Source organism: Lontra canadensis, unplaced genomic scaffold (genome assembly GCF_010015895.1).
Source record: "Lontra canadensis isolate GAN:19392208 unplaced genomic scaffold, GSC_riverotter_1.0 scaffold18, whole genome shotgun sequence".
NCBI classification, from domain to species: domain Eukaryota; kingdom Metazoa; phylum Chordata; class Mammalia; order Carnivora; family Mustelidae; genus Lontra; species Lontra canadensis.
The window spans coordinates 4,914,490-4,940,980 of record NW_022631012.1 but is presented as its reverse complement, the minus strand read 5'-3'; the positions used below and the strand labels follow the sequence as shown (position 1 = coordinate 4,940,980).

At 36.2% G+C, this 26,491-nt stretch overlaps 1 protein-coding gene across 1 annotated transcript in view; it reads left to right on the top strand.

Moving 5' to 3' along the window:
* Positions 1-187: 187 nt before the first annotated feature.
* CPS1 (carbamoyl-phosphate synthase 1) overlaps positions 188-26,491 on the top strand; it is a 123,946-nt gene continuing 97,642 nt past the window's right edge. Inside the window, exons 1-3 of the mRNA XM_032859891.1 lie at positions 188-456; positions 22,777-22,886; positions 26,268-26,412. Coding sequence (XP_032715782.1) covers positions 331-456; positions 22,777-22,886; positions 26,268-26,412 — 381 coding nt within the window. The 5' untranslated portion in view covers positions 188-330. The remainder of the gene's footprint in view (positions 457-22,776; positions 22,887-26,267; positions 26,413-26,491) is intronic.

Here is a 26,491-nt window from a genome sequence, read left to right as displayed (position 1 = left end):
AAGCAGTTCCTTTGATGGATGATTGGTTTTCTACAACGCTAGCATTATCTCAGCAGGAAAAGGTAGTGTTTGATGTGTTGCAATTTGTATTACATGTCCATAGAACATCTCCGGACATTACCTCAGGAGGAGGGGTTAACAGAAGGAGGAGCTGTGGCTGAAGACATTTAATGACAGAATGAATGGAAATTCAGATTGCTGTGCAGTCAGCCTTAAACACCGACTGCACCCCCCATCTTTCTTTCACATTAATTTAAAAAATCTTATAACAAAATTCTCATAAATATATATAATTTTATTTAATTGTAGTCACAAATCAACATCTTCAAAATGACGAGGATTTTGACAGCTTGCAAAGTGGTAAAGACCCTGAAGACTGGTTTTGGTTTTACCAATGTGACCGCACACCATCAATGGAAATTTTCAAGACCTGGCATCAGGCTCCTTTCTGTCAAGGTAACATTCCCATATTTATTGTTTCTGATAAAATCATATGGAGTGTAGTTTAGCATGAAGCAAAGGTGTCACTTAGGAAGCAAATACAGATTTGCGTGTAGTTCTGAAGTGCTAATGTATTAATATTGGCTTTAATATTGAATCGACTGGGTTTAGTAAATGTTCATTTTCAACTGTTCTGAGTAAAATTATGGCAGTTTTCAACCAACGTCAAGAAGGGTCACAATTCCTGTAAATATGTAAAATATAAGTGTTCTGTTTAGGAAACAATGACTTTTAAAGGCTACCAGGGCTCACTCTGTCTGTACAGTCACTATTGTACACAGCTAGGGTTCAAACATGAAGTCGTTTCCATGTTCATGAGCCACATCACAGAAGGTAATTTGTTAAGCTCTGCTTTACTGGCTCACTGTAAGTTTTTCTGTTTTGAAACATCATTTTTTAGGAAAAAATTTCAGAAGGAAAATATCTACATAATTCTGGCATTTGTTAACCATGATGTAGACCATTTCTTTACTTTTTTCCTTTCCCTCTTAGCCACATTTGGGAGTCCACATTTATTATTTTTATTTTGCAGATTAAGACTTTGAGGCGATTAGAAGCTGATAATTCTGTCCCTATGAATGTATTTATAGTTGAAAAGCAGGTCTGGGAAGAGAACATGAAGTGTTCTCCCCTACTCCCACCATTGGATTATGAAATTCCAGTAGGAACTTCTGTTCCTTCCTATAACTTTATTAAGGTATTTATTACTAGAGGTATCTGAAATTACTCCATGGGAACTTTGCCAATGAAAAACATTTTTAGTGAATATAAAGTTCAAGTCATCACAGTAGCTTTAAATAGATTTCTTCTTTAGTAGTAAGAGCTATAAAAAGTGAAGTAGAAAAAACCCAAAACAACCTTTATCTGTTGGTGTAAAAATAGGTCCTAATAGTTTTGAGTGTTTTGCTAATACTTTGTATGCTCACTGGGTTGACTAAAAATACTCCAAATGCTTCCTCAGCTTCCATTTCTTAGATTGCTCAAGTCAGGATTCAGTATGGTATTTAGCCCTGAGTGACATCTGTAGGGCTCAACCGTGCCTGTTGGTCTTTGTGGTCTCCAGTGACAGGGTGGGGAAAGAATAGGAGTAGAAAGAAAGGAAGAGAGAGGGAGATAGAAAGAGACAGAGGTGAGGAGTGAGAAGGGGGAGGGAGAGCGAAATAGAGACAGACACAGAGAGAGAAAGAACACAAGATCTCAGGAGAAACTATCAGAAACTACCACTTTAAAATTAAGAAACCTAGAAACAACCATTTTCTTGGATTCAGTTTAATTACAACAAGAGAGCCAGAAAGGAGATATGTTCTAAACCATCATCAAATATGCAGTGACTAGACACAAACTCTGAGAGTGAATATTAGTTTTAGTTCAGTGTTAGCAGTATCTCAAGGATACTCATATATCACTGCAGAGAGAATAGATAGTAATGAAAGTAATGCCATTTATAGTCAGATGTGTCTTCTAAGACTGCAAAGTTGTCTCCCTTGGAATATCTTTTCCTTCTTCTTTTTTTAAAATTTTATTTTTTATAAACATATAATGTATTTTTATCCCCAGGGGTACAGGTCTGTGAATCGCCAGGTTTATACACTTCACAGCACTCACCTTAGCACATACCCTCCCCAATGTCCATAACCCAACGCCCCCCTCCTAACACCCCTCCCCCCATCAACCTTCAGTTTGTTTTGTGAGATTAAGAGTCACTTATGGTTTGTCTCCCTCCCAATCCCATCTTGTTTCCTTTACTCTTCTCCTACCCCCTTAACCCCCCATGTTACATCTCCTCTCCCTCATATCAGAGAGATCATATGATAGTTGTCTTTCTCCAGTTGACTTATTTTGCTAAGCATGATACCCTCTAGTTCCATCCACGTCATCGCAATTGGCAAGATTTCATTTCTTTTGATGGTTGCATAGTATTCCATTGTGTATATATACAACATCTTCTTTATCCGGAATATCTTTTACTTCTTACAAAAATAGGTAGGCAGGGATAGGTGTAGCTCCATACAACACCAGAAAAAGAGAAATTGAGTGACTAGTTGAAATGGCATAGATCTGACGGAGATTAGAAGCCACTTCTCCATGATCCTAATAAGTGCTCTGTATGATCCCAACCACAACCGCAACAAAATGATTTAATTATATGGATGGACTACAGTGAAAGTAGTTCTTCTAGCTCAGGGTGGTATATATGTTTTAAAGGTCTGCCAAAGTTCATAGCTAAGAATGACAAATTTGTAAGAGGAATAAGCCATCATTTTGTGATGTAGAAGTCATTACTCACACTCAGTCATTACTGGCCAGAGTTTTGGAGGAAAGCCAGGCATGAAAATAGAATTTCTTGAACTTCACAATAACAAATTAAAATTCCATGCAGCAGTCCAAGGGGGCTTGTGTTTTATTCACTTATTTTGGAACAGTCCTCTACCTACTTTTCTTCCTGCCTTCACTTTTAAAACTCAACTCTCCTAGGAAGTTATATCCAAATTTCTTCTTTTTAGATGGACATCACCTAAAAATTATTAGGATGTGGTTACATAATGGTCAGTGAAGAGCAGTGAGAATAGTCACTAAAGGTTAGTGGCATTATAGTTAGGTATAGCTAATAAATAGATTGCAGAAGATAGCCTGTGGGCAGATCTATAAGCAATGCCCTATAAATTAGTTGCCTTTTCAATGGCTTTGGAGGTCACTTTTCTTGTCCCATTAGTGACAGAGTGGGCTTGACGACAGCAGTGACGCACTTGTAGTTTTATGTGGCCCTTCCTTGTGTATTTGTTTGTGGCCAATATTTACAAAGTGTAGCTTGCCAATAGACACAGTTGTATTTCTCTTATAGGAAAGAGGTAGGAATTTTAAGGTGCTCTACATTTAAAGGACTTAGATATCAAGGATATACATGATCAACAGCCAGATCATGTGGAAGTTTCAGAGACCTCAATCTTTTTCTACTAGTGTAGAAAATGTTCAGTGCTCACTATTACATTTGGCCAGTTGTAGCGTGTAGTGGAAAATGCACTGGGTGGGGAATAAAAAGATCTGGATTCTAAACCCTCTTGTGCATTTATTAATTCTCTGAAACTTGGTCAAGTCACAGGTCTTCTTTGAACCTAAATTTTGTCATCGGTAGTGTAGAAACAGTTCTTAACTTACTCAAAGGATTATGTGACTATTACATACAATCAGTGCTTAAAAATCTATGAGATACTGGGGTACCTGGGTGGTTCAGTCAGTCATGTGTCTGACTTTGGCTCAGATTATGATCTCAGAGTCCTGGGATCGAGCCCCATCTCCAGCCTGTGTCTAGCAGGGAGTCTGCTTGTCCTTTTTTCTCTCCTTCTACCCCTCCCCCATTCATAGTGGCTCTCAAATAAATAAGTAAAATCTTCAAAAAATAATCTATAAAATACTGTAAAAGCAAACCCTGGATACTTAAGATTTTATGTATTTATTTTAGGAGAGAGAGAGTGCAAGGAAGCAGGGATAGGAACAGAGCGGGAGGGAGGGGGAGAACCTGAAGCAGAATCCATGCTCAATGCAGAGCCCAACATGTTGCTCCATCTCATGACCACGAAATCACAACCTGAGCAGAAACCAAGAGTCGGACCTTTAATTGACTGAACCACTCGGGCACTCCAAGCCTTAGATACTAAAAAAAAAAAAAAAAAAAAAAATTCTGTCCTACACATTTTAGTAGAAGGACTTAGTAGACACATCAGTTTTTCATTCAAATTATTCAAATTATTTCATTCAAAATAATGTCATTCAAATTATTACAATGACAAAATGTCTGATGAAAATTCTCAAGTATATATAATGATTTTTTCACCTTTGCCTTAATATTAAATTTATCTCTAGGAAGATATCACTTATAGTGAAATTAGACTCGAGAACTATGAAGCAAATGATCTTTACTATTTTGAATTCAACTCCAAAAGTCAGGATGTACCTCTTAATATCCTTTTTAAAGCTTCTATCCTCGGAGTATATAAGTGGAAATAAACAAGTAGTAAGTAGATAGTCTCTGATTTCAAGAAACTAAAAATTTAAAAATTCTGAATTCACAAGTCTTGGAAAGTCACCAAGACTAAGTAGTTTTATTTTTACTTGCAAATGAATTCGGAAATCAAATGTATTAAATTGAAAAGGTTAAGTACTTTATGAATCGAAAAGATTCTCAGTAGGTACAGCTTCTAACATTAATCCACTTGGTTTTTAAAATGGTGACCTGTGTTACAATTAAGCTGGGAACATAACAGTCCAAGTGTCCTTCTCTCTGGTACTTTAGATACAATTGAGCCCTAGAGTCATTATTCCCTTTGAATGGTTTTCATTTTGTAAGATTTTTATACTCTGTTTCCAACATTAACCTACCTATTTAGCTCAGTCTTGAGGAGCTATTGTCATTGATTAGAAATTGGCAACTACAAAAACTCCTACAATTAGAATCATTTAGTTATATTGAAGCACCTTTAAAGACATTCACAGGAAATAGAGTTCATTATTATATTGGATATTACATTGGATATTATATTGGAGCCTCTTTGTAGATATTAAAGGTGGGGGTAGGAATAGGGTTATCATACACTTTCAAGAATAACTATTGTATTAGACCTTTACTACATATACATATGGTTTTAGGGCTGGATTTCATCTAAGATGATGCAAGTTTTTGAAAAAAATGATTATGTTTCAATCCCAAATGAATGGTTGGATAGTCTGGATGATTAGCAACTGTGTATATTTTGGGTGAATGAAATTTCTTTAATTAAGAGGTAGCTCCCTTTTGAATATTTTTGTTTATGTACTCTGCCTTTTATATCCCACTGCTCTTTTCCAAAGTACAGACTCATTTGTTGGTTATCAAGAATGCCTTGTCATTTTGAGCTTCCTGCCATAAAACTGTTGAAGAAGTGATAGTCAAATAGGGCCTAGATGAGGGTAGGGCAGGAGGTTAGGAGGCTAAGAAATCTGCTTGGACGACTCCTGTTTCCTTCTCCAGCTGATGGAGATTTGAGTTTTCACCTGACCATGCTTAGCAGAATTACTGATCCTGTAGAAGTGAATTTAGTGAAATAGAGAACGTTCCTTTGCCCTCACATCTTCATTTAACCTTTTCACATTTCTGACTTATACCAAAGTCCAAGTTATAATAAAGAGTTTTCAGTATCTCTTAAGCAATGGTCATGCCAAAGCCCACTTCAAGGCTTCCTCAGTTTGCTATGCAAGAATGAATGTCCTTGATGGGACTAGCATTTTTTAGGGTATTTATAGTGACCGAAGACTGGAAAGAAGCTACATGAGCCAGCATCAGACTTGGTTTTGGACTCCTTAGTCCTAGCACATCTAGTTTCCCCTTGATTTTCTTCATGTGGTCTAAATGAATTCAACTCATGAAAATATTTTCAAGACTTCTTTACTCTTTTTTCCTTTTTTGTTAACTTACTAAATATCATATATCAATCTTTTATATTTCACAGGGAGATTACTGGCTAACATGCAGTTCTAACACGTGAATCAATAGGGTCAATGTACCACTAAGAATTTTACTGAATAATTTTCATCTATGATATAGAACTAAATAAAACCATATTAATTTATTGCCATAAAATAAAAATTGTCTTACAATATATTTTTTAAAGATTTTATTTATTTATTCAACAGACAGAGATCACAGGTAGACAGAGAGAGAGAGGAGGAAGCAGGCTCCCTGCTGAGCAGAGAGCCCGATGCAGGGCTCGATCCCAGGACCCTGAGATCATGACCTGAGCCTAATGCAGAGGCTTTAACCCACTGAGCCACCCAGGCGCCCCTGTCTTATAATATTGGAGAGCCCTCCTAGATTCAGGAAAATTTTACCGTAAACTTACACTTTATGAACATAATTTATAATGGAATTTTTCTAAATGCTATATTTTATTTATAATGAGAAACATAACTAGAATAAAAATTACTTTTGAATCTGACTCATTTGTTTACAAATATCTGGAACAGAGAAGTATTCAAGTAAATTAACCTTGTGAGATTTTCCCCCCAACAATAGCTTACGTTTAAATAAAGGCAGATAACAATATTAATGTAGGATGTGGTAAGGCTATTAACTTAGGATGTTGTAAGTCTTGATTGATTACTGCTGTTACAGTACTTTTAATTGTTGAAGTGTTAGATATTATAACTGCAGAAAAGTCTCATTAAATATTCCACATTCGGAAATTGTACCTTAATTCTGAATTTTAAGTGTCCTTTTTTGATAGTACAACTCCAATAATGGAAAAAGAGGTTTAATTTACCGATAAAGAACACTTTATGATTTTAACTTTTACCATATCATCTATGCAGTAATAACTGAAATAAATTCTGGCTTTAAGCTTCTTCCTTTTTAAAGCTTGGCTCAGATTTATTTTATTTCTTGAGAGGATGAGTATTGATATAAACTAATAGCTAAGAAACATCAGGTAAGCCAGAAATCAAGTATGTTATAAGGCTTTAGGCCTTGGTGAAAATGAAAATAAACACATGGGGCTTCTGCTTTTTCTGATATACAAATAATTTACATAGTGAAATGATTTAATAGCAATACAGTCAGATTCCCCGAGTAAATGATTTTCATTTCTACTACTAGCTTAAGGGGATTATTGCAACTATCATGTTTTATATTCAAATCTTTTATGGAACTTATTGCTAAATTAGCTTAAGCCTTTACATTCAGAACATTTTACTGGTAAATTCTCACACCCAGGGGAAGAAACAGTGCAGTTATTCCCATTTCACGGATGTGTAAGTGCTGGAGTTAACACAAGGACACCTGGATGTCTATTTTTGTACAAGTGAAACATATCCATAGCAAATCTGGTTAGAATTTTAATTAGGCCCAAACACCACATGGATTTTTTTACTTTGGCTTTTTGTCTACTGTGCTTTATTTTATTTTATTTTATTTACTTGGAGCCATCCTTGTTTAACTTGGCTTCATAATGCTCTAAATCATTTCTCCTGCTGTAATGTTATTGCTTACTCAAGAGCCCATGTATATACTGCACTTTATCCTCACATAAAATAAATCATATACATTTTCCTTTCCTTTTTTCTCCTTTTTTGGTTGCATTTTGAGAACAGATTGTTTAAATTAAAGAATTAGTAAGGATTCTTGCTTTAATTAACAATTCTATTAATAGGATATTTTAGGGCAGTGACATATTTCTTTCACTTCAACCAAAATATTGTCATGTATTGTAACAAAACATGCTGTTTTTCAATTTTCAGTTTGTTTCTCTTATAGTCCCATAAGCTTCACATATGCAGAAATCTAATGTGGTAGTTGTTTACTGCTAGAAATTTTGAATTGTAAGAAAAGTCTCATTTTGACTTGTTTCCACTGTCTCAAACTAATGGATCCAAAGAAAGCTGCTTCAAAGTGAAGGGCCAATATCTTCAAAGTTAGCCCAGAATGATGCTGCGATGTGGGATGATTAAGGAATGAGTGGATGACTTTTAATAACATAATACTGAGTGCAAAGGCAAAGCCTAAAGACAGTAATGAACACTGGGCACTTTTAAAACCTTTATAGGTTAAATTATAAATTATGCTTGAATTTTGACTGTTACTTCCTCAGCCTAAGCTCTCTAAATCAGTTGAGCATAACACCAGGGACACATTTTCAAAGCTTTTTGAAGGAGAATTTAGCTGTGTGACTCCTATTAACAGCTGTTGCATTGTTCTTATCCTGGAAAGTGCTTTGAATCATCTACCCTTTTAAATATGATTTCAAACTGAGAGTATTAGGGTATAAAATTTCGGTCATTTATTTGTGGTCCCATAAAGCTAATCAGTCATCTTACTAGGAAATGAAAATGGACCCATAAATGTAGGTTTACAATGAATTTTAATTTGAAGGAAAAAATCAAAAGCCCTAAAGAGATGAGTGAGATGTTTAGGGAAAATGTGAGATTTGCTTACAGCGTCACATTTTTTGAGATCATTAAAAAACAACAACAATCTGTGGTACGGTAAAACAACATCAACTTCCTTGGCAGACAAATCAACAAATAAATAGAGAGTTTGTTGGAATTTCTACTTATATGCAAGCTCTCTCACAAAAATGTATTTTCATTTATTTCATTATTTTCATTTATTTCATATTTCATTTATTTCATTATTACCTATGCTTTGTGAAGGAATCATCAGGTTTTTTAAATATTAGAAAGTACAACACCCAAAGATTGTGCAGTTTACTAAAGGTTCCATTTAAAAAGTAATGTAAGAATAGGGATCATGTAGAAATTTATGTAATTCAATTTAATTTAGAGAAAATTATAATTATAAAATAAAAGATTGAAATGAGGTAATTGAGTATACACAGAAAAATTCCATTTTAACCTATTTAAATATTATGTGTGTGGAAAAATTTATAATCTTACGATGTTCCAACTATAAAGTTGTGGACAGTAATATTTAGTATTACTAGGACAAGGGGACTACTAATTTCATTCTTTATCCCACAGAATCATATAAAGTCACAAGAACAGACAATTTTTGACTCCTTATTTCATAATCTAACTGGCTTCCAGATCCACAATATCTGAATGCTCCAGGCTAAAAGAAATCAAACTCTTGAGCATGAGCTAGTTTTAACGCATTTTTCTTGCTATCCATATTGTCTACAAAGCCTGGCTTTATTTGGCAGGGTACGCATGAGGTGCAGGGTCTTGTTGGATGTTTTGTAAACACAATTAAGTGGATGGGAGAGAAATACAATTGTGAAGGGGTAGAGATAATCTTATTAATTGCAGACACAATTTAAACATTGGTTCAAGGTCAATCAAGAAAGCTTTAGAAGGTATAGGCAAGTGTGTGAGTGTGTGTGTGTGTGTGTGTGTGTGTGTGTGTGTGTGTGTATGAGTTTATTTTAGGCAGTTGCATGCTGAACTTGTGCTTAGTGGCCCCTAAAAGTGTATGTCTGCCTCAGGACATTGAGCAACTTGGAGGTACCATTAACTTTGGCCTAAGGACCTTCACTGACCTAATTTAGGCACTATGCCAAATTCACTTGAAGTCTGGGCTAATTCTTAACATTTTAGGGATATATGAAGAAAGGAAACCATTTAGGTGTCCTGCAGTGTTCCACATTTATCTAGTAGTTTCTGGGTTAGAACCCTCATAAATAGCAGAACTTTCTGTCTTGAGACTCTCCAAAGCCTTTGAATTCTTATTGACTTGTGACTATCATAAGTTAGGTTCTCCAGAAGCAGATATTAAATGGTGTTGAGGGAGCCAGATATCTATTAGCGGTTAACGCTGGTGGAGGGAATTTGAGGCAACGGAGTTGGGCAGAGAAGAAGTAAACTGTGATGCAGGTTTGAGAAAGCGTAGGTCAACCCGACAGAAAGCTCTCGCCCACCAGAGTTTCCTGTGTTGGGCCGGGGCCTTCCTCTCCCTGCCAGCCTCAGTAACCAGTGCAGGCATGGGGCTCTCTGTGCAGGGCCTGTGGCAAAGCAGCTCTCTGCAGCTGAGGCAGACCATCAGGGAAGTGACTGGAGGTGACTGTCCACTGACCCCCAACCCTTGCAGCAGGACAGCAGGGCCTTCATGAAGGGGGAACTGAGAGGTGGGTCTCCATGTTCACCACATGGATAGTCCTGAAAGTCTTCAGAGCTTCAGACTCAAGGGCCTGGAATCGGTGTGAAAAGTTCTCAGAGCCTTCTGGTTCTCCTAAGATCACAGGATACAGCTAATGACTTGACCTTCCACTCTGACGATTTACAGGCTTACAGACAGGTGACTCTCGGTGGACGCGGGCACCTGGCAGTTTACCCACGGCAGTTTTGAAAGAAAGATCTTATCAATAAATTCGAGTGAGTTTGTAATTGAAATGCATTTTTGTTCCCATTTGAAAAGATTGGAAAGAAGAAATAGAAGTAAGCTTAGGAGAAGAAAAAGGGGCCATACGTAACTCAGCTGAAGCTGAAACCTTCTACCTGGCTCCATGCAGAGGGTAATGATAGCGGGGTAGAGAGTTGTGGATTCTAAGTAACACTGACTACATTCAGAAGCCACTGTTTTTCTGTTTACTACTGGAATGATCTTGACTCCTCCAAACCTCAGTTAGCTTTACTGTAAAATACAGTTCTTAACATTATCTACCTCATTGTTTTTTTGTGAAGATTAATTGAGAAAACCCATTGGTAGCTTTAGAAACAGTGCCCAACCCATCATGTTAATTATTATTAATGAAGCCTTAAGAAGGGGATCAGGGTAGAGCCCTCAGCGAGGTCAATGTTCTCCCAAATCCCATTTTTCGAACATAACTTCATAATTCTATTTGAGGTAAGGTAACTTTCTCAGAACAGCAGACATTTATCTTTCAAATCTATATACAAAGTTTATTTGTGCAACTATATATAGACTTTAATAAGCATAGGTAACTATACATGCCATCTGGTTTATGCCTTAACAGGGTCTCATTAAAGCAATACCAAAAGGTAGAAACAGGATTGTGACAGGTCAATCCACTTTTATAAGGCATGCTTAAGACATGGCATGCTTTATATATATTTTTTCAAACATGACAATTATTCCAGAATTAAAATAGAAACAAAACAAAGTGGGAGGTACTTTAACATATGGACACAAAGTAGAGAAAAATTGAAGTATACATGTCATCTTTAGTTACTATTCTCAAATTTAGCTAAAATCTTTATTGAGTGTCAAATATGCACCAGCACTAAATGTAAACTTCAGAAACAATATCAGTAAAAATATGGCAGCCTCAGTTTTTGTTTGTTTTTTCCAGAGGGAGATAAAAACAGACTATTAATTATAAACTATTTGGGGATTTGGTATAGAAGTGTAATATTATGAGACTATATTAGTGAATTAAAATCAGTGAATTTGCCATTGACCTATAGTAAAATTTGGCAAGGATTTTAAATGAAAAGTTAAGGAAGAGGGGCACCTGTGTGGCTTAGTTGGTCAAGCCTCCAACCCTTGGTTTTGGCTCAGGTTGTGATCTCAGAGTGGTGAAATTGATCCCTGTGTTGGGATCTGTGCTCAGTGGGCAGTCTATTGGAGGTTCTCTCCCTCTTCTTCTCCCTCTACCTCTTGTTCTCTAAAATAAATAAATAAATAAATCTTTAAAGAAAAAAAAAAGTAAAGGAAGAAAGGAAAATAATTGGGCTATGTATGCACACATAGTTTATTATTCCTTTTCCCCAGTGATGGAGGTTTAGATTTATGTTGACATTAAGATAATAATTAATATTAGTAATGGAAGCAACCCATTAGGAAGTTCAAAGAATAAAGATTAGACATGATCTTCTAGACTCTTCTGAAGATATTATCCGTATGACACCTAGTTGGTATAGAAACCTAGGGATGCTTATGAGGCAAGGGCTGCCAACCAGTCCCAACTTATTCTTTACTTTCATCTTCCATCTTTTAGCATGAACTATGCCTATGTGGGACATCTGTCTTTGTTTTCAAGTAAAAATAAACAAGCGAACAAAACCCAGTAGCCAGTGGGCATCAGAGAGTTGATTAGAAAAACCATAATATCAGCATGTGAACAACATTCAGCATCACATAATGGCCCATATTTCTGTGCATTCACCAAGTATATTGCGATTATATGACTGTGTGAAAAACCGTGGGCCATTTCTGTGAGGATATAAAATTAAATCGGACTTTGGATTTTCTGTCTCAGAAGTCATGATCTAGCAGAGTAGAAGAGTAACTTAAACAATTAAAACAAAAGTTAACACAAACAGTACACACATGCAGTGAGAGCACAGGAAAATCAGTGGTTAATTCTGACTTGGGGGATCTTTGAAGACATATTATGAGCCGGGCTAAGAAGGATAACCAGGACAGAAACAGGCAAAGAGGAGACATTTATGCACAAAGTCTAGGGAGGTGGGGAGTCTAAGGGATTCCGTATAGAGAATGGGCCAGATGAGGGGACTTGGAATGTTAATTGGGGAAGTGAAGATTAGTGTTATGAATATATGTTTAAGAAAGATAGCCTTTAACTTCACTGCATGGGGTAGGTAGAAGCAGGGAGAGTTTGGAGACAGAGGGAACAATTGGGAACCAATAATAAATGATGATGGAGATTTTTCTCTTGGGTGGTGACAAAATCCAATGTAGTATGGAGTTAGTTCTCAAAGCAAATAAGTGACAACCTATGAGTTATTAATAGTCATTATGAATTATTAGATACTATGTGATGAGGTGGATCTGTTTTATTTTATTTTATTTTATTTTTTGCAGTAAGAGTACTTAACATGAGATCCAACCTCTTAAAAGATTTTTAACTGTACAGCGCAGTGTTAGGGACAATGTTGTACAGCAGATCATTAGAACTTATTCATCTTAAACATTTGAGACTTTATGTCTGTTAGTTAGTAACTCCTGTTTCCCTTCTTCCCCTGGCCTCTGGCAACCACATTTCTTCTTTCTGATTCTATGCGTTTGACTATTTCAGGTATCTTATGTAAGTGGAATCATGCAGTATTTGTCCTTCTGTGACTGGCTTACTTCACTTAGCATACTGTCCTCAAGGTCCATCCATGTTGCCATGTATGACAGGATTTCCTTCCTTTTTAAAAGCTGAGTAATATTCCATTGTACGTATATGCTGCATTTTCTTTATCTACTCATCTGTTGGTGGATATTTAAGTTGCTTCCATACCTTGACTACTGTGAATAGTGCTACAATGAAGATGAAGTTCTACTATCTCTCTGAGATCCTGAATTCAATTCCTTGGGTAAATATCCAGAGGTAGGATTGCTGGATTATATGTTAGTTCAGTTTTACTTTTTTTGGAACAATCTCCATACCATTTCCCATAGTGGCTACATCATTTTGAATTCCCATTAACAGTGGAATTATTTTTAATTGCACTAGTAATTATTTAAGTAACTTTATTATCTAGCCTGTTAGGACCAGATGTGATTTGAAAGTTGTTATCCCCAAGGGATGTTAGGAAAAGATGCCAAAGAGAGAGACCCTGAAACTCCAACATCTTACTATTAGTCTTAATATCATTGGATTTGAAAGATTTGTAAAACCAACTGCTACTAGAAAAGTATCGAATTAGAAATCTACATTTTATAAAAGAGTTCAGCCCAAAATAAGACAAATGAAATAAGAATTCACCATGTGGTGAAAAGTAAAAACTTGTATTAAATATAAAATGAAAAAATAGGTGTTTATTTTCAGTATTAAATTTTACAATTTTCTCTATTAAAGGAAATAATGGAGAAGATCGTATGGAAGAGAGTGCATGCTTTCCTTTTTTCTGTTATAGTTAATTCATTATCATTTAGCAGTACTAACGGTTAGTAGATTATCTGCGTGAAGTGATTTTACTAAACTGTGAATAAAGCTTAAGTATGATAATGACTTTTTAAAAAGGAATTGCTGCACCCATTTACATCTCTAGTTGGTGGAATATGGAAGAGAAAAATACTGTGAAAGCAGGTGTTCTTCATTCTCTTAACTAGTCTCCCAGGAAATAAGTCATACGGAGTTAAAAGACAGCTGTATATTGCCCATTGTTTCTTTTTTTATTTTTTAAGATTTTATTTATTTATTTCACAGAGAGAGATCACAAGTAGGCAGAGACGCAGGCAGAGAGATAGATAGAGGAGGAAGCAGGCTCCCTGCTGAGCAGAGAGCCCAATGCGGGACTCAATCCCAGGACTCTGAGATCATGACCTGAGCCGAAGGCAGAGGCTTAACCCACTGAGCCACCCAGGTGCCCCTTGCCCATTGTTTCTTACCTTTGTGAGCAGTGCCTAAGAGGAATAGTTAAAATATGACTTGCATTCTGCAAGCCAATTACGTTACAGCGAAACAAAAATAGATCTATGTAGCTTCTTTGCCACCTGAAAGCCATTCATTCAAATATTCATTCATTCATTCATTCATTCAGCCCGTCAGTATTTGCAGGGTACTTTCTACTGGTGTGATTTTAGGGTGTAATGATACCTTCTCTTCAATCTCTATATTTAGAATCAATACAGAAATAAGACACAGTATTCAAATAGACAGCAATCTGAATATCATCTTTATTACTGCTAAAGCTGTTTAGTAAACAAGGCCCAGCTCTGTAACAAAATATGTTTCTTGTAACTCCTTTCCCCGAGTCAAGTGTGTTCACTCACAGCTGCTCCTCTCCCATCTTGATGTACAACTGAGAACAGGTTTCTTTGGAAAAGAGAGTTAAGAAGGGCTAAGCCAGTCTTGCTCAATTCCATTTCCCAAAGTCACCAATCATTCCTCTTACTTTTACTTTGTGGACTGGGGTTAAATGACCTTCCCAAAGTCTCTGAAAATTAGCTTCATGGACCAAAGTATGAATTCAGGAAGGAATAAAATGGTTTCTCCAATCACCCACTATGCGCCAGACATTGTGTTATGTGCTGGTGATGCTGTGTTGGACAGACAAGGCAGACTCTCTGTCCTTGATGTTGTCTGGTGTTGCCTATAATCTAATTGGAGAAATTAGTCATATACTTGGTTATGGGGCAGTAAATAATAAGTGCCAATTTTTGTTTAGTCTTAACTTGAGAAGGGACAAGTCTTCTACTGCTTGTTCGATTAATGCACAAAGATGATCAAACTTGGTTTTCTAACAAGTGGTAGAGTTCAGGGAGGTAGAAAGAAGGGAGAGCAGAGATGAAGGTGAGAACTTGGGCATACCTGAATCTCTATGGCTCTTCAAGGTTTGTTTTTTGACAGTCTCCAAAGGCATCTGTAGAGATGACCTTTAATACACTACAATTAGTCACATTTATAAAACCAAAACCAAAACTAAGCAAACAAAAAAACAAACCAAAAAAACCAGTGAAATCCATATTTTATCAGGAAGTGGGGGGAGAGAAAGCCAAATGGTGAAAGGTGGGAGAGATGGTCAAAATTGCTCTCTCCAACCCAACTGCATTTATATTACCTCTCTTTCCCTTCCACAGAGCACAGTTTTATTCATTCATTCATTCATTCATTCATTTACTTAAATTTAATTAACATATATTACATTATTAATTTCAGAGGTAGAGGTCAGTGATTCATCAGTCTTATATAATACCCAGTGCTCATTACATCACATGCCTCCCTTAATGTCCATCACCCAGCCACCCCATCTCTCCCACCTTTTCCCCTCCAGCAATCCTCAGTTTGTTTCCTACGATTCAGAGTCTCTTATGGTTTGTCTCTCTCTGATTTTGTTTTGTTTTATTTTTTTTCTCTTCCCCTGTGATACTCTGTTTTGTTTCTTAAATTCCACATATGAGATGATGATAGTCACAGAGTACAGTTTTTTTTTTTTTTAAGATTTTATTTATTTATTTGACAGACAGAGATCACAAGTAGGCAGAGAGGCAGGCAGAGAGGGGGGAGAGAGGAGGGCAGGTTCCCTGCTGAGCAGAGAGCCCGATGAGGGGCTAGATCCCAGGACCCTGGGATCATGACCTGAGCTGAAGGCAGAGGCTTTAATCCACTAAGCCACCCAGGCGCCCCCCAGAGTACAGTTTTAAATGGTCCCTAATAGGGCTGTGCACAGATTGGTATGGATGTGGTCAACATAGAAGAAGTAACTGACCATAGCCTATGAATTTTTTTTTCCCTATAGTACTTGCTTTTCTCCAGAATTCTACCCCCTCTATACTTAAAATAATTCCTCACCTGGTTAGATGGAAAATTATACTTACTCTTATCCTGAAATACCTATATAATTTATATATTTACAATATATAGTTGTTTTATTTTTCAAGTCTGTGATCTAGACATTTGGCAAACCAATGTGACTGACCTTATTGGAATGAGATTTCTAGATAGATGCTTCTTGTTCTGCTGCCTCTTGTGCTAAGGTTATTTTCTTCGTTACATTTAGGGGATGATGCTTGTTTGGGATGATAAATGATGTTGAGTGGAGAAAAGGGATTGATTTACATTCCATTAATAAAAGCAGTATAAATATCTCTTAACTGCTAACCTGAAGATGGGTACAGATACAACCCAAAATTTCTTTGTTATATTTCATCATTTTATTGTCAATTTGGTTGAGTCAATATGAATAAAAACAGCTAACAACAACATGTAACTAGTCCTTTGACTTAAATCTAAAATTAGATAGTGAATTAAAAGTTAAGATTTTTTATTGGCTATGATCTTGAGATTTGAAGAATATTCTTATAATTTCATATACATTTAATTAGTGATGAAGAATTACACTATAATGAAACTGAGTACTCAATTAAAATTAGGCCACTAAGTGGATCCTGCCACACATGGAATTTAATTTTCATGAAGGTTTGACTAAGAAAAGTTATTAGAATATTAAAGACCCAGAGGGGAAAAAGTAAAATGAAGAACTTTAAGGACATGTGATAAGAATTGAGACTGTTCATCCCAGGTCGTCGTCAACAACGACAACAACAACAACAACAACAACCAACACAAGGAAAAATCCAAAGTAGCCATCTGCAAATAATGCTCATATAAGTATTTACATTTTGGAGAATAGTTGTTCTCCATGTGTAATGAGAGCAAACCAGACTAAAATCCTTCATCATTCTACCAAGCAGGGGTCAGAGTAAACTCACTTCAGAATTTGTTGCATGCTTCCATTGCTCTACAATAACTAACAAAGAGATAGGCAGCAGCCTAGACTCCAATTTCTACTTGAGTAAGGTGGGTAATAATACATGTTTATTCACCTAATTTTGGTGATCAAGAAGTAAATAGCTTTCAGTGTACAAAATAACTTTTGATCCCTTTGAGTTCACCTTACCTTACACCTTTCACTTGAATCTGCTGTGACAAATTCATATGTTAACACCTGAGAACAATATGAGAAATGTAAAATAATTTTTCTTCAAGATTCGTGTGCATAAATTATCTTAAAATTAAATAGAATAAAACAGAATTTTCTTCGCATACCTGTATATTTTAGAATATACTGGGTAAGGAGAGCTTTCTCATTCTTTGTCTATGTTTGCAAAGTGAGATAAGGAATGGAACAGTTTGTTAAGTAATTCAAGCACCGTCAGCCTCTTTGATGTGAAATGCCTAGTAAATTGAATTTTGAATGATCATGATATTTGTCTTAGCTCTGCACAACGCGTATTTGTACACTTACATACAGCACGCTCACTATGCTTGTGCGGGTATAACCATCCACTGATCTCTCCCTTCTTCGCCCCTTTTCTCCCTCAATGCCACTCATGTCTCTTTTCCAACATAGTATGTCCACTTGATGGGACTAAATTAAACACATTATAGAACGGCATTCTTGGTTAAGCATCACAGAAAGGCAACTCAAAACAAGTATTTGCTTATTTTTAAATTCATGCCTTGACAAACTGAAAGCTGAATAATAGTGATAAAAATAGTAAAAATTCCTGGTATTATGTAATTTTCTTCATATTGACACTCAATGAATCTTTATTCATGCAACAAAAATTGAATAATTGTCTACTCTGTGCAGACCTAATACTCTGCCCACATGAAGTTTGTTTTCCAGGGTGATAAGGCAGGGAGGCAATGACTGCTATAAAGGAAGAGCAGATAGAGCACGGGGGTGGGGTGGGGGTGGGGGGTTGGAGGAGTGGGGGATGAGGGTGGGAGTGTGGGGGTGGGAGGGGGCAATGTTTTCATTTTTTAAATAAGAGGGAGGATATATGACTCACCAAGAAGATGGATGACATTTGAGCAAACTTGAAGGCATCTTCTTCTTCCTTTTTTTTAAAAAAAGTATTTATTTATTTATTTATTTGAGAGAGAGCAAGCAAGCACAAGTGGGAGGGGCAGAGGGGGAGGGAGAGAGAATCTCTAACAGACTGCACTAAGCACAAAGTCTGACAAAGGCTTGATCTCACAACCCTGAGATCAAGACCACAGGCAAAACCAAGAGCCAGATGCTTAACCAACTGAACCACACAGGCATCCCTTGAAAAAGCCTTTAAATTTTGGGCTTTAAATTCAAAATTTGACATGAATTCTTTCATAAAATTTTAATTTTTATTAGTTAAAGCATAGATGGAAAAGAAAGGGCAAATTTTTTTATTAAAGAAAAGTCTCCCGAAGGAAAGGATATTTTATTTATCTTTGTTATCTCCAGGTGCTTCAGTGATATTCTTCTGGAGGTTTCTTCCTTACCATTCAGTCACATATCTAGACCTTTTGCTAAATGGAGAGTCTGGGGACATTCATCCATGTATTTCCAGAGCCTAGTGTGGGATTTGGCACATGGTAGGAGCTCAATGAGTTTTTGACCTGAATGTGAAAGCAGTCTTCTTGACACATATATTTTTTATTAAACACATAGAGACCATGTCATGATAGAGGTCCTTTACTTAGTAGAATTCATATTTATATATCCTTTGGTTACTTTTCCTGACATTATATGAGTGTACAGGCTTCTCTTCCTTAAGGTTTCCTTTGTACTTTCAGCATTCGAAGTATTAAAGGGCTCTGGCAGTAGGCACTTAAATTATCCCTTAATGATACAATCTAATTCCTAGACTATGGACCTCTTTCTACCAGGATGAGGCTACTAAAATATCTTACAATAGTCACAAGGTGATTTCTTTTGGACTCATTGGAATGAAATAGCATTTGGGGAACTATTAGCTAGAAAAGGGGATACCAAATAATAGCTCTTTGTTCAGAGTTCCTTTATCAATTCATAGGTAAGTCAGTTGGCACTCATCATTTTAAACTCATCAGAGGCCCATGTAGTTAAGTGGAATATAAAGGGTACCATAGACTATAAACAGAAGCCTTCTAACAATATAATGTGTAGTGAGAAAGAGGATTGGAAGATCTTTAAAAGCTGCCAAAAAGAACAAAAAATATAATTAAAGGATCAAAAAGACATATTGAACACAATCTCAGAGACTATTTCAGGCAACAGTAAATGTCTCCTCAAGTATATCTTTAAAAGACTGAAAGTAAAGTAGAAATCTAGTCCCATGGAGAGAGAAAGAAAAATGCCAAATAGAATTGTGGGAACGGGCTAACAAGAATTGGATTTGCTTATGTTAATTTTTACCTTTCTTTAAAATAATTAGATGGTGTCTAACCCAGAGATCAGACAGTTTGAAATTCTTAGATAGGAAAAGGGAAAAAAAGTAAAAAAGTAAGCAGATGATATTTTAGGCAGGGATGGCTTCGAGTAGGATAGATAAACTGATGGATAGAAAACAGCTGAAATTTGTAGTTTGTAGCCGTTTTGCCAACTATGTCCAGTTATTTTAGGTTCTATCAAAGTTACGTATTATTTAGGAAGATGTTTTCTTTCCTCCTTCCATTTTGTGAAAGCATGTAGGTTACACATGGCTTCCTCAAGAACAGAAAATAATACTTTGAGGAGAAAATACTTTTTTGACAGTGAATTTTCATTACTTGGACCAAAGAGTTTCACCTAGTGAAACATGTCAGAGCTCAAATTTCCCTCAAACTAGGGAAATTTCCCATTAAAAATATCCCTACTGAGAACCATCAACATACACATTTCATTAGCTTATAACAATCTTTAACAATACACTGAACATTATCACTCTTACTTCCTAAAATCATTAACCCCTGTCTTCAATCGTAAATAAACAATAGTTGGTAAATTAAAATAAAATGCAAAATAAGAAAATCATGCTATGAGAAGAAGGGACATGCAAAGTTGATTTCCTATATACAGAAGCAGAACTCAGAACTTGACATCACTCATACTACATTAATCACTTGTGATTTCCTTTGTGCCAAGTAATTCTAAAAGCTTTTTTTTTAAATCTAAGTTTAGTTAACATACACTGTATTATTAGTTTTAAGGGCAAAACTTAGTGATTCATCAGTTGCCCATAACACCAAATACTCATTCCATCAATTGCCTTCCTTAATGCCCATCACCCAGTTATGCCAGTTATGCCATCCCCCACCCCTCCCTGCTCCAGCAACCCTCAGTTTGCCATCCCCCCACCCCTCCCAGTTATGCCACCATCCCCCCAGTTATGCCATCCCCCACCCCTCCCCCCTCCAGCAACCCTCAGTTTGTTCTCTATAGTTAAGAGTCTCTTATGGTTTGTCTCCCTCTCTGTTTTCATCTTATTTTATTTTTTCCTTCCTTCCCTTATGTTCATCTCTTTTGTTTTTTTAAATTCCAAAAGCTCTTTTTGTTTAGTTGCTAAGAGGATAAACCATAACTATTCAAAGATAAAGTATCAAGCTTGAGATCTCGAACACTAGTTCCAAGGCTATACATGAAACAAAACTGTCTCAAAGATTATTTGATAAGCCAAGTAAAGGACAAAATTCTTTTGGCTAACTCTGCCACACATATGGACTCGCACACAGAAACACATATGTGTGCAGTCCAGCACTTTGTTTAATCTTTCTCAGAAATATAAATTTGAAATCCATGCATTGTGCCTCCAATTTGAAAAAAAACAGAACTTTCCTGTTGAAATAAGTATCTTAAACATATCAATTTTATTAGGAAATACTGAATTATTTTGTGTGTAAATATAAGTTCATGTGTATGCATACCCTTACATAAATAATATTTAGGCACAGATTATATTGGTTTAAAGATGATCAAACACTACTTTATACATTAAAGAGCAGTTATTCAAATGCCAAAAGATTTGTGTACTTGTACCTAAAAGAGGCATTGCATTTCTACAGAGAAGACTACTATAGAAAAATAATCAAGTTTTTCCACTTTAACACCTGAAAAGCTGAGTACATGTTGCAAATCTAAAGGAGTGTAATAACAAAAGTCTAGAAATCACTTACCGAGCTTCTGCTGTATATCAAGTTTGGGGTGTGTGTGTGTGTGTGTGTGTGTGTGTGGTGGGAGTGGGGGTGAATGGCAGGGTATGAAAGGATTAGGCACCATGAGAGCAGTCCTAAAAATGTGAGCGAAAGAAAGTAGAGAATTCCTATGCTTCTCTTTAAGGGCTGCACTTAATCTTTGCAGAAAGAACAGCACGCTGATCTTCCTTACTCCCAACAATTTTAGCTTATGGCCGAATATATTTCATGTCCCTACCAATTCGCCCTAATTCCTGAATATTTCAAAGGAAATTTCAGATATCATAAATATCATAGTATTTTATCCTTAAGTATTTAAATATACATCTTTTTTAAAAAAAGGACTCTTAAATATAAGCACAATGGTATCTTCAATCTTAAAAAAACTATGCCAAAAATTAATAAAAAGTGTCCTCAATTCTTGCAGAGATGTTTTTCTTTATAGTTATTCTTAAAGATCATATTCCACTTATTTTGCCCTGTGGTTTCTTACCGAGTCTATATTTTGCCTCCCAAAGTATACTTTACCACATTTCTCTCTTCCCTAACTTCTATGGAAATGAAATTTGACATAAATTGTTTCAACAATAGCATTTAGAGCATTTTGGAAGAGTGGCTGATGCCTGCTTCATAGATAAGTTTCTCTCATTGTCCCTCTTCTTAGCCAAGGATTGTATAGAAGCTGTTCAAAAAAAAGATTAGTATGGTGAAGTGATCAAATTCAGAATGCCTTATATTCTAAAGAGAGAACCAGACATGGATATAAATAACTCTACTAAAAAATATAATATGATCTATATTTAGATATTTCATACTGCTTGCTTTTGTATCAGTATTAATTGAGTGATAAAGTTTTGACTTCTTTATGATCATAAAGCTGGTGTGGAGGGATGGCCCTTGGGACAACTCCATCAAGCATAAGAACTCTCAAAAAAAAAAAAAGTAAGAAAGAAAGAAACACAAGAGCTCTCTGGAACACTCTGGGGGATTTGATGGATAATCTTTAAGATTCCTTCTAGCTCTAAACCCCAGAATGATGATGAGCGTATGGTACGATACACAGTTTTTGCAAACTCATGAACTTCCCTTAAAGCTATCCTTGAGCAAAGCTATGGAATATTAAGGGGAAAAAGATAGACACACAGCATTTCAGCTCAACTGAAGTATTTCTGGATTGTCAATAATTCTACAAGTAGACTTAGAATAGACAATGTATCAACATGCTTCAGTTTCTCTTGCAAGCGAAACAAAATAAAACACCTGCCAGTGACAAGAGCCATACATCTGAAGAAAAGTGACAAGGAGCAGGAGAGAAACTCCAAATGTAGGCAGTATGGTTTCATCACATATATTGGACGTTTATTTAATGAGTGTGTGAGTTTGTGTATTGTACCTTTGGATATTTTTCAATGCGTTTTACCTCGTATTTTGTATTCCGCTCAGATTCATGCGTCTGTTTCTTTAGGCACAGACAGCACACATTGTCCTGGAAGATGGAACTAAGATGAAAGGTTACTCCTTCGGCCATCCATCCTCTGTCGCTGGTGAAGTGGTTTTTAACACGGGCCTGGGAGGGTGAGTAATGCTCGGACACCAAGGTTTTCTTCTTCCTCTATGTAGAGGACTAACTAGATGATCTTAGTCATGGTGGAAAGCTGAAATCATCCCATCATAGTAAGACTACACATTGTCCTACCGTTGCCCTGTGCTCTAAGTCGTCTCTTCCAGCATAGATAACAAACTCCTCCCTGCCGTGGTAAATGAAAGAGAATGCGGACACTGGTTTTCCCCTGAAAAATAAGGCATAAAATTAATTCTAGAAACCTAGAGCCCAAGGACACAAGTCATATGAGATTACTTAAATGGCTTCTGTCGGGGAAGGTATGGATATGATTAAGGTAAAAACTGGAGCAAGGAAAGGATGGATAGCACACTCCAGTCCCATTGCTTTAGTGAAGTTAAGAATCAACCTTGCAGATCTGATATGAAGTACTATAAGGAGCTGAGAAAGTTCTTAGGTATTCTGTGTAATTTCACACGCTAGTAAGAAAGGTGAAATAACAGATCCGTTTATTGTCTTAAAGTAATCAAAGGGAGAGCAGGTTCATTGATCTGATGGTTCCAAAATTTATCAATTGAGACTCAAGTCAGTGTTTAAGATCTGCTAATAGGTGTGCAGCAAAAAGATCAGAGATGCTGCAGAAATCACCTAGTTGTCCTTATCGACCAACAAATGGTTGTTCTCTGGGAACCAGGAGGCTGAAGTTCTGGTCTAATTTTCAATGCTAACCGGTTATGCGATATTGAGAAAATCACTTAACCTTTCTGAATCCTAGTTTCCACATATAAAATGAGGGACCTGGATTAGACAGTAATTTATAGTGGGGATTAAAAAAAATCTAACCTATGAGTCCTTTAAAAAAATATGACTAGGTGGTTTCAAGAGGTTTCCCTTAGAGAGTCAATGAACTAAACTTCTTTGGAGTATTTGACAAATTCTTTTAGGAAAATTCCGTTAACCTTATAAAGACAAAGAGATGTTGGGTTAACTGATATGGAAGTTATTAACTGACGAAACTTCCTTTATATTATTAACATACATTCTTCTCTAAACTCTTGGCTCTGTCTGAAATGAAGAATATTAGGTGGGTTTTAAAATAGTTCCACTGGTGAGAACATTAAATTACAGTGTATGAAAGCTGTTTGCAAAGTTTTGCTTCACCAGGCAATTATTTAAGCTTTCCGACAGCACTAATTACTAGCTGTGTTAATATACCTGCCAACAAACAACTGTTTAATATAGATCAGAATGATGGAGGGCACTGGAGTTTTCTTCTCTGTGATAGATTATGGGTAATAAATCTTGTCACATCACAAAAGTCAAACAGGACCTGATGGATTAATTTGCTTCTAACACTGCAGTTCTCTAGGACAAGCTGTATTTATTCACTTGCGGCGAGAGTATTGTAAGCATATGTTTAAAGGGAATGGTCAGTTCTTTTATGGAGAGAAAGAAGAAAGGGAAGTAAAATTAAATTAATTAAAGATGTTTTTGATGTAGGAAAAGGCATTCATTAATAACATTAGTCCACAGATCCTATTTTCCATTGAGAATTGTTGCTTTCATTCATTGTGTGTCTCGCTCAGTAAGATGGCTGATAATTAAAGGGGTTATTTTGTTTTTCATCTTCAAGAAATGCATTTATATTGTGTGTAAGCCTTGGTTAAAAAATTATCAGTTCCTGACAGGTGAGAGGCATCTGAGAAATTAGCTGATGGAGGTGTGGATAAATATTATAGCACTCTAGTCTCCTCAGGGGTTGGAGAGCTGAAAGACTAAGTGTTTTGTTGACAAAAGTAGTTCTGGGAGGAGTCTGTCTGGATGGGGTTGAAGAATTTATGTTGACTATTGCCTGAGTTGAACTTTATTGGTTTCAAGGTTGTTGATTCTGTCCCCCTCAGCACCTAAATTCATTATCAGTAGTAATCCACAAGAAAGATTTGGTTTAACTCTTTCTGCAGAAAGTGAAAATGTGAGCGGGGGTGAGGGGATGAGGGGGTGGGTGGGGTGGGTAGGGTGGGGGGAAGCCTCAACTTATGCTGTATTCCAGGGCATGGAATAGCTACAGATAACTCCTGGTATTTACTGGAATAATGTTTCTTAATATTCAGAATGAGAGTGATATATATGCATATATATTTATATATATATATAATAAAATTGAGAATATGTTCTTAACTTTAAAATGAAGATCTAATGCATTCCTCCCTAATTCTATGCAAGTACTTTAAAATAGTTATTTGGAATCTTTTGATTTAGAAGTCAGAAGTGGTTCAGGGCAATTTTTGTGGGACTGATTTTCTTTTCTAAGTTGATAACTCTCAAACTTGTATAATTCTTTCTAAAACTGTTTTTTAAAACAACTATATTGAGTAATTCTCTCAGGGAATATATGTATTCTTATTTTTCCCTTTCTCCAGACTTTAAAATAAAAACCTACAGCCTTTATATTTTTGGGCAATTCTGCCACAGAAATTAACTCAGTCATTTTAAATGTTGAATGAATTTTAATAAACATAGACACCCATGCAGTCACCAGCGATGTAATCAGGATAGTCTTCAGATTCCTGAAAAGTATTTTTTAAAAAAACTTTGAAATTTTTGACAATTAATATTTTGGTGAAACTGGCAGCCCTTAATAGTAAATACCAGTTTGGATTCGTGTCTGGAAGGCAAGGGGAAACTTCAGGATACCTGAAAACTTTAAATAGGACAATCTTTTAGAAATTCCTTCATTCCCTATGAAGGAATTTTTCAAGGAATTAAAAAGTTTAAGAAGTTTAGGGATTGAAGATTATATAAGAATATGCCTTAGAACTTACAAAGTCAGTTTAGGTTAAAAGCAGAATCAGACCCATAAATACAGAGAACAAACTGATGTTTGCCAAAGGGAAGGGGGAGGAGGAGGATGGGCTAGTGGGGGAAGGGGAGTGGAAAGTACAGCCTTCCAGTTATGGAATGAATAAGTCACAGGAATAAAGAGCACCACAAAGGAAATACAGTGATGCTGTAATAATAGTTTTGTGTCATCACAGCTGGGAGCTATGCTTGTGGAGAACAGATCATAACATATAGAGAAATTGAATCACTATGTTGTAAACCTAAAACTAATGTAACATTGTGTGTCAGCTATACTCACATGAAAAAAAAATTTTTTTAAAGGTCAGTTTGTCTTTTCATATCAGTCATATGATGGGATACATTTTTATATCCTATCATAAAATTTCTTTAGATTTGCTAAAATCTAGATGCAGCCTTATAGGATTTTATAGGATTTTAAATTAATTTTAAATTTTCAAGGATTCAATAGTTAAGAGTGTGTATGTAGATTGTAGTTTTGTAGTTACAGACTTTGTTGTTGTTGTTGTTGGTAATTTTTTGGCTTCTTTACTCAGGTACCCGGAAGCTATTACTGACCCTGCCTACAAGGGACAGATTCTCACCATGGCCAATCCCATTATTGGGAATGGTGGAGCTCCTGACACTGCCGCGATGGATGGACTGGGACTTAGCAAGTATTTGGAGTCTGATGGAATTAAGGTAGTGCCAGTGATGACTATTTAAAAGGTCTCAATTTGGGCCACCTAGCTGGCTCAGTCTCTAGAGCATGAGACTCTTG